We start from the raw sequence: 9088 nt of genomic DNA, 5'->3' as shown, positions 1-9088 counted from the left end.
AATCTTCAATTAATGTGGCAGTTTTGTAATTATTATTTGGCCAAACTGTTAAGTGACATATGATGAGGCTTAGCATCCAATTCATCGCGACATTCTATTGAAACAAAGTATAATTTTTTTAAAAATTTATTGCATATGCACCGATAAGTTTTCAAACTTTAAAATTGGCAAATTTAGTTTTAAATCTTTTAATAAATTACTAATTTATTCCATTTGACCAATTTTAGGCGGGAATTGGTGATGTGAATGCTAAAAATCCTATGTGGCATGGTTGTGATGACATGAAAATTTTTAAATTTTTAAATTTTGATTTTTTGGAATTTCTCTTTTCTTTTCATTATTAAGGGTTGGTAAGGGCCGTAGGCCATTGGCCAAGGCCTAGTGACCCCCACTAACCATTGAGTGAGGGGTTGTGGTCCTCATTTAGAACTAGGCAAGGGTTGTGACCCTCAAACTGGGCGAGGGTGGCCCTTACCCACATGTGAGCGTTGTGAGTTGTCGCTAGCCATAGTGAGGGTCATTGTTCTCATCCAATGATCGATGAGGGCTTGTTACCCTCGCACGCTGCTAGTAAGGCCTCGGATACCCTCACTTTGTGGGGTTGTTGGGCATCTTCTAGTGGTGCTAGTTTCTTGCCGGCTCTTCACAATAAAAAATAGGAAAAAAAAAGGAAAAAAGTAATGAAATACTTAGAAAAATTCAAAAAATAATTTTTTTTTTTATGTTAGCACCGGTTGTATCACGTATGATGACTAACGTTTACATCATCAATTTTTGGCCAAAATTGATCGGATAGATTAAATTGGCAAATTATCAAGATAAATTGTCCAAATTGAAGAGTTTATGATTAGATTGGTACAAGTGTAATATGCTTATGACCTTTTTTGGTAATTTTCTTGAATCTCAAGGGAGTGTTTCCGAACTTTTCTTCTTCCAATTCTGCCCTTCATGATTTATTACATTGTTTGATATCCCAAAAATTGCATCCTTTGAGATCACAACACATAGAAGATCTCTCTTCATGCACACTCCAACTTATATATATGTCAATCAAAATTCAAGTCCTTTATAAGCGAGACAAGACGACCCTTACCCCTATATCTTGTATGCAGAAAAGAAAACGACTTTTATCGTCAAATATATTTACCAAAATTTGCCATTGAAATATGCATCAAAATTAAAGAATCCGTACCCTGTCTGCAACTATTTATAGCAAAATGATAGTGACAATGCCATCCCAAAAGGCACACATGGTTTCCAGCAAAATGATAATGACAATGCCATCCGAAAGGCACCCACATGTCTTTCATCCCTTTCTTATCTTGTTTTTCTTTCACGTGAAAGAAAAAAATCTATCATTATGTTAAATGTTATATAAATGGTTTTTTCTCCTCTTTTCGTAGACGCCTCTTTTCATTGTTAAAACTATAATTTTACGACAATTAATTCAATGACTATTCGAGTTGACATTCACGGGATCTATTCAACAAACAGTAACTTACTAAACTCTCATTGGCCAAGCCTAAGGATTTTTTTTTTCTTTCTATAAACCGATTTTGATAGATTAATAACTCAGAAAAGTGCTTTCTTTGAGTATAGGGTTTTCTACTTTATTGTCAAGAATAACAATTGTGCTCCAGGGAAAAATGAAAATCACTTATCAAGAAGCTACAGCAAAATTAGGGGAAAATTATTAAAAAAGTTTTAAACCCATTACACTTATGTCAATTTGATCTTAAACCTTATAACTATGCCAATTAAGTTTTAAGCCTTTTGATAATTCACCAATTTAGTCATTTTAGCCAATTTAGACTTGAAATTATTTATATGGACATCGGTTATTCTATATGATACCACTAACATTGGCATAGACAATTTTTTTTAATAAAAAAAATCAATGTTTAAATATTTATATATAATTTTTTTCTTTTATATTTTCTTCTTCCTTGTTGGCATGCTTTAACAATAGGCCATGGGAGAGGGTTGATGAGGATGACTTTGCTGGCCTCAAGCAAGGCTCCATCTTGCCAAGTTCGGCAAGAATGAGCCTTGCTCCAAGTTGAGGCTAGTGAGGCTTCACCTCGCTAGATCCCAACAAGGGTGAGCCTTGCTCGAAGTCAGCGAGGTGGGCCTTCACTTATGGCCAGTCCTTTGACCTCAGCAATTGTTGGAGGAAAAAGGAAAAATAAAAAAAAGAAAAGAAAAATTATTAATAAAATTATTTATGTCAACGTTAGTTGTGTCATGTCGGATAGTCAACATTCATTTCAACAATTTCCTACCAAAACTAGTTGAAAGAATTAAATTGAAAAAAAATGTTTAAAACTGAATTGTCACATTATCAAAATATTTATGACTCAATTAATATAATTGTAAAGTTTAAAACTGAAGTGGTAGAAGTGCAATAGGTTTATGATTTTTTTTTGTACTTCCCCCAAAATTAATGTTTACAGTAGTGTTGTCGCCAACAGGAATGATGGCGACTGCCACCTTAACAAGACTTTATAATATATATAGATGTTTTCGATTTTTATGATTGCTTGTATGAAAAATATTTTACATCGATTGTACTTCTATAGAATGAAATTACTAGGATTTAATCATGTAAAAGGTTTAGGAAATTCAATGTATTTATTTTTTCCCAAAACTTGGAGGAGGATGACAATTAATGATTGTCCCTACATGTCCATTCAATATTGGGTCCCCCGAAGGCAGTATCTGGGAGGGGATTCGTTTTTGCCACCGTACTGTTGCCAAACAAGACATGAACAAAGAGACCGAAATCGCAATCTCATTCAAGCCTCCTCAATTCTTACAAACGTAACCTTAAGAAGGCATCGCGCATTGCTTCACGTATCAAATTCACAAGATGAAATCTCGGGGGTTATGTGCACGAAAAGCAATCACATTGGCTGGTTCCATGTGCTCTAGATCTAATTGAAAATTTGGTAAATTATATGTTAAAACTTGGTTAAATCTCATGTTAGAGCTACCAATTCAATGGGATGCATTTAGGTGTCCATAATTATATCATTGTAAATACAGACTGCATGTATGCTTGCCTAAGAGGTGTCAAAAGGGGTCAAAGACCCGTTTTTTAATTCACATTTAGTGGGTTAGGTTGTACATATTTTAGGTAAAGTTGGAATAATGGGTTATTATTGATTTAGAGTAGCAAGACGCACCTAAATATGAATTTTAACAGGTTTGGACTACGCTCACCTGCCAGTCGCAGTTTGTAAGGACCATATATTATACACGTATATATTCTCACATGGAATAAAACCAAAGTATAAAATACAAAATTAAATTAACTATCTGTAGTCTAGGGAAGCCATTCTGACGTTCACGTGTCGGATGAATGTGAACTTACATCTACGTGTGAAGCTGCGACGTAGGGATTCTGGAGGCGAGTTGATACGACAGGGAATATGAAATTGGACCTTCTTCTTCAGAGGTAGAGTTAACGTTATATTATACGATGCTGAATTGGAGGCGTAGAAGGCTGGAGACAGAGAGAGTTGGCTTCTTCTTTCTGGTAAGTCCAGTCTGTAATCAAAGATGAAGACGATGGACCGTTCATGCAAGCTGCCAAGAGTTTCAGGGGTTACGTGGAAATAGAAGGTAAACACGCAGACGGGCGAAGAAGACGAGAGGCTCTTTTCACGAGAGAAGGAAACAGTCCAAAGAAATGTTGGGAATTGCGATTTGTCCGAAGAAGAACATTTAGAGAGACCTGTGATGATCCGAAACGGAGGAATGAATGTGTGTGCAAGGACTAGGATCAGGTATACATGGAATATCTATGATACCATCCGCAATATCATTGAGTCGTCGTTTTTATAACGAGGCTAGATACAATTGGTTGATGTAAAAGAATGAATGGTTAAGTTGCGAAATGATGGAAGCTCCTTAGGTATACAAGGTGCGAACATTTAAATTCACCCACATTGTTGACTGTGAAGCTTGCATTCTCGTGCGTTGTATTGGTGACCCCAATTCGACAAATTTTACCAAAGATCTGCTTGAGTTAAACAACTTTCTTGAAGGCGTTTAGAGATAAAAATCGAGGGTCTTGGCTAGAGTATGAGAAATTTAGTTGAAACCAAACTAAGTGTACACATGCAGGTATCATTTAGATAAACTTAAACATGGAGTTTATAAGGGTCTAATGTCCATGCACCTACTATCATCATCGATTAGCTTGAGCTTTCTTTAGTAGAAATTCTTTATATCAAAGCCCAGCTAAATCAAATTCTATTTATTTAATGTCTTCTATTTTGAATCTTTAATATACGACTACCACACTCATTTTACGAAGACATTCTCCGCGCGTGAGACGAGAAATGTTAAAACGGCAAACCCTTGCTCCAATAACTAGCACAACTCATGCTTCTTGAAACAGCACATCTTCTTTACCTAGCGATGAGTATGCCTCCGCTACAGTACTAAGGTAGTTGGGAGACATATAAAGACTTAACAAGGCAAAAATAGAAACGTAGTAATTTCCAAACCATAGCGAACCCACCACAACGCAAAGAAAGAGACAACCAACCATGCCTAAGTCACCGCAAATTTCCTTTTGTGAGCTCACCAGTCACCGCAAATTTCCTCTTGTAAGCTGACCCACTTCTTCAATCCTTGCCACGTCGTGTCCAAACTCATGCAGGAACCCACCCTCCCGAGTGCAGCTATAAAGACGGAGTCCCAGCTCGCGGCAACCCCTTGTTCTCTCGATTACTTCCACGACCAAAGATGAAGATGGATCGTTCATGCAATGCCCAACGCTTCTTCTGGAGAGCCCTCGTTCTCTTTCTATCCCTACCTGCCCATCAAGCTCTCTCCTCGAAGAGCACTCAGGCCTTGAACAACAGGGCCTCGGCTTTTCTTGTCTTCGGGGACTCCACGGTCGACCCGGGGAACAACAATCACTTGAATACGGTGTTCAAGAGCAATTTCCCGCCTTATGGCAGGGATTTTACCAACCGGGTGCCGACTGGGAGATTCTCGAACGGCCGGCTTGTGAGCGATTTCATGGGTGAGCAATAGATTTTTTTTTTTTTTCTTTTGTGCGAATGATGGTGTTGCCCATGTCGCTCTGCCTCTCTCACGCACGCAAACTGCAAGATATCAGGAATCACATTTAGCTAAGCTGCATGAATCTTTAAAAGAGCGCTTTATTCATTGTAATGATTTTCTGAATTTATGCAGCATCGTATGTCGGAGTTAAGGACGACGTGCCAGCGTATTTTGCACCAAACCTTAGCTTTGAGGATTTGAAGACTGGTGTGAGCTTTGCCTCTGCTGGTTCTGGATACGACCCTCTGACACCGAAGATTAGTGTATCTCTCTCTGTCTCTCTAAGTTTCCTTCTATTTTTGCCTTAAGAGAACAAGATCTTTAAACATATCCATAGAGAGCAAAATTCTCAATCATAAGCAATAAATGTCGCTGTCGAGGCATCGACCATAGTTGGTTTCAACGATGACTTTATTGCGCAAGGTTGTCGGTGTCGGCACGAGGCCGACCCTCCCCTGGCGAGTGGCTTGTAAATGAGAAGAAAAGCTGTCCCTGGCTCGTGCGCATCAGAAAATGCACGAGCCATAGACTGCAAATGGGCACCTAAATTTTTTTCTTTTCATATTTCATTAGCGCAATTGTGTATTAAAGACTACGTTTTTGTTTGAAAAATTTGCAGAATGTGTTGTCATTACCAAAGCAACTGGAGTATTTTAAGGAGTACAAGAAGCGGCTCATGTCGAGGATGGGGAAGCAAAGCACAACGGACCACATCAACAATGCCGTCTTCCTCTTGAGCGCTGGCACCAACGATTTCGTCGTCAATTACTTCACCCTCCCCATCCGGCGGCGGAGCTTCACCATCGCCGCGTACCAGCAATTCGTGTTGCAACATTTGAAAGACCTCATTAAGGTATATCGTTCTCTTTGAACCTGCATCTAATTACCCTGCTTCCATTTCAACTTCATTAATTTCAGTCAGTCAAAGACGATCCTATATGACATAATATAGATAATGCTTGAAAGCAAAACTTAAAGTTAAGTGACTTATATTGAATAGGTGAGTAAGTATTAAATGTTAAGTGACCAGAAATTAAAGTTATTTGAAATTGAGTGATCTATATTAAATATGTACCACAGTCGCCCTTATGTCTACCACAATGTTTTTTAGTGTCCACATAAGCTGGCGATTGAGATTGGGATTGGCCAGACATCAAAATGACTGGATTGAAAGCCTATTCGAATATTTTGGAATTTGATGGTATAAATTGTTGGTTTTCTCTTAGAAAGCTCATGTAAACTCTCCATCTTCAATTTGTGGTTGGGGCACTGAAGGGAGGTGGTTGGGAAAGATTATCCGCAATTGGATAGGTGCGTCTATTAGTTGGTAGTATGGTTGAGACTAGTCGTCACTAGTCAACGTGCTCTGGGTCCCATCAGCCTAAGAATTCACTGACCCACAGAGGGAAGGTCCTAAACCTAACTTAAAAGAAATGTTGTTAAACTCATAGACCTTTTCAATCGCGTGCAATGTAATCTTAAGTCACAAAACAATGATAATTATATTCTAAAGTGTTTCAAATAGTGTAAGCGAAGTCCTCAACCTTTACCAGAAGAGCAGCTAGAAGTCCCAAATCCATATTGAAAGCGCAACTACTAAGGCCGTCATGTACATAATGGACAGAGCTTAATTGCATTTTATGAAAAAAAGTTCAGGATTTAAATCGATTGTACCAGCCGAAAGGTTTCAGCCATAATCGATTTAGTTTAGATAGTTCAAGTTTTGAAGGTCGATTGTGCAATTATTTTTGACGTGCCTCTATTTTTTTTTTTTTTTTTGCTTTTTATAGCTTTTTAATTTCCTTAATTCAGGGTTTGTGGGAGGAAGGAGCGAGAAGGATATTAGTGGCGGGATTGGCTCCAATGGGTTGCTTGCCAATCATGATCACCCTCAACTCGAACAACGCCCTCCTGCAGAGAGGTTGCATGGACCGATTCTCATCGGTGGCAAGAGACTACAACGTACTCCTCCAGATGGAGTTGGCCTCCATGCAAAGCAGCTTGGCAAGTCAAGGTTCCAGAATCTATTATGCAGATACATATAACCTTCCGAACGACATGATTCAGAGATTCCCGATTTATGGTGAGTCCCTTGATCTTACCCTCTTTCTCATTTGATCAGATCTCTCTTTTCTTGAATTTTGGATTTAAAACCATGCAGGATATGATGAAGCTCACAAAGGATGCTGTGGGAGTGGGCTACTGGAAACATCGTTCCTGTGCAACCCCGATTCGTATGTGTGCCCAGATGCATCCAAATACGTGTTCTGGGATTCAATACACCCCACAGAGAAGACTTATTATCTGGCCTTTCAGTCGCTTCGCCCTGTCCTTGATGCTCTCATTCAAGACTAGCTCAATCTTCGACCTCGCCTCGTTATTATTTATTGTTTTTCCCACAAATCTTTGGTGGCTCTCTGCGAAGAATGTGCTAATTCTCTGGATGTAAAGCGCTCCTTAGAGAAGAGTATATGTAAGCCTTGATATCAAAACCCAACCATGGCTACGATTTTAGAGCATAATAAAGGAGATGAAGTGATTTGCGCACCTATGGTCCTCTCTAGTCTCAAGCCTTCTCCTCTATTGCCCCCCTTAACACTAGCTTCAATGAGACTACCCTCACTCTCTCCTTATGCTAGGTTGTGTGTGCCATTTATGTTAAAGAAGACACTTGAACACTATTTATAGAGTTTTCAGTCATGGATCATCTCATCACTAGCCAAGTAAACTAGTCCAAAATTAGACTTATTAAGAATCTTTATATCTTACCTTATTAGATCAACCTCGTATGATGATAAATTATAATATCAATTAATTTATCTCACATTAGAAAAACTCGTACATTCTCTCATTTGGGCTATAATTATTGATACTCTATTGTGTGTGCGCACCTTTATGTTGATCTAAAGATTATTCTTAATAGTCAATTCGATCTTATAAAATTTCAAATATCGAATCATGATGGCAACTGTATGTATATATATAGAATCTTCCATGATCACGATTGTTTTTAACTTACTGATATGGATTCAATATGGTAATGTGGTAAATATAACATCTCATTGAGAGTAATACATTTTGTATTATCCCGTTTGTTAATCAACGTTCTCTTTCCTCAAGTGTCACAAAATCTGATGTGTCACTAAATAATATCTTTATGGTTTCAATGAACTTATATATGTCTTATCTTTATGGTTAACCTTTTTTTTAAGTGTATAACAGGACATATCCTTAAGGCTAATAACTGAATGCCTCTAGCTTTTGCTTAATGTTTACAAAATAACTTTAGATTTTCATTAGATATATGTACTTAACACGGCAACAATACATTCATAAACACTTTATTGAATGTAAAAGAGTTGATACATAACAAAACACAAATGTAAACTTCATTAGAGCAAAAGCGAAATAGTTTCCACTAAACAACAACATCTAATGATGCTCTTAGGCTCATGCTCAAATACATAAGGACGATGGCTTTTAGTTAGTGAATTGTAATAATATAATCTATGAAATTATGTTATCCTACAATCTCAACAATTTAAATTGTTTTCTTTATAGTAAAAAACTTGACCTCCATATGCTTAGACTATTTGAGATATCTATTGTCAACACTACAGAGTTCTTGTCACAACACAATTGTACAAGTCCATCTACAAAATCAAATACACCTAACTCTTTAATGAGATTTCGAAGCCAAATAGCTTGAGTAAGGGGTCGTAAAGTATGCTACAAACTCCAATTACGATGATATAGAATTCTGTTTCTTGCGTTTCCATGATAATGCACTTCATGCTAATATAAAAATGTATCTCGTCGTCGACTTCTTGTCATCTTGAGAGTCGGCAAAGTTTGTATTTGAATATCTTACTAGCTACAGAACTTGAACATATATGTAAATCGACATATGGTCTCTTGTTCTCTTTAAGTACCTCAAAATCTTTTTGGTTGCAACCTAGTGATCGTGTCTTAGATTTGATTGATATTTGCCTAGAAATCCTATTGCAAA

General features: G+C 37.6%; 1 protein-coding gene across 2 annotated transcripts; it reads left to right on the top strand.

The window, feature by feature from the left end:
- Window positions 1-4600: 4600 nt before the first annotated feature.
- LOC104440967 (GDSL esterase/lipase At5g45960) lies at window positions 4601-7779 on the top strand. 2 transcript variants are annotated; one of them, XM_039311196.1, is made up of 5 exons: window positions 4601-5038; window positions 5212-5342; window positions 5699-5932; window positions 6870-7162; window positions 7241-7779. In XM_039311196.1, the coding sequence occupies exons 1-4, from the start codon at window positions 4756-4758 to the stop codon at window positions 7122-7124; spliced, it is 903 nt and encodes a 300-aa protein (XP_039167130.1). In that variant the 5' UTR covers window positions 4601-4755; the 3' UTR covers window positions 7125-7162; window positions 7241-7779. The 2 variants fall into 2 exon arrangements, with proteins under 2 accessions (XP_039167130.1, XP_010052245.2); XM_010053943.3 differs by having other exon boundaries at window positions 4611-5038; window positions 6892-7162.
- The last annotated feature ends 1309 nt before the right edge of the window (window positions 7780-9088 follow it).

The sequence above is a fragment of the Eucalyptus grandis genome, chromosome 4 (assembly GCF_016545825.1).
Source record: "Eucalyptus grandis isolate ANBG69807.140 chromosome 4, ASM1654582v1, whole genome shotgun sequence".
NCBI classification, from domain to species: domain Eukaryota; kingdom Viridiplantae; phylum Streptophyta; class Magnoliopsida; order Myrtales; family Myrtaceae; genus Eucalyptus; species Eucalyptus grandis.
This window is presented reverse-complemented; position numbering and strand designations above follow the sequence as displayed.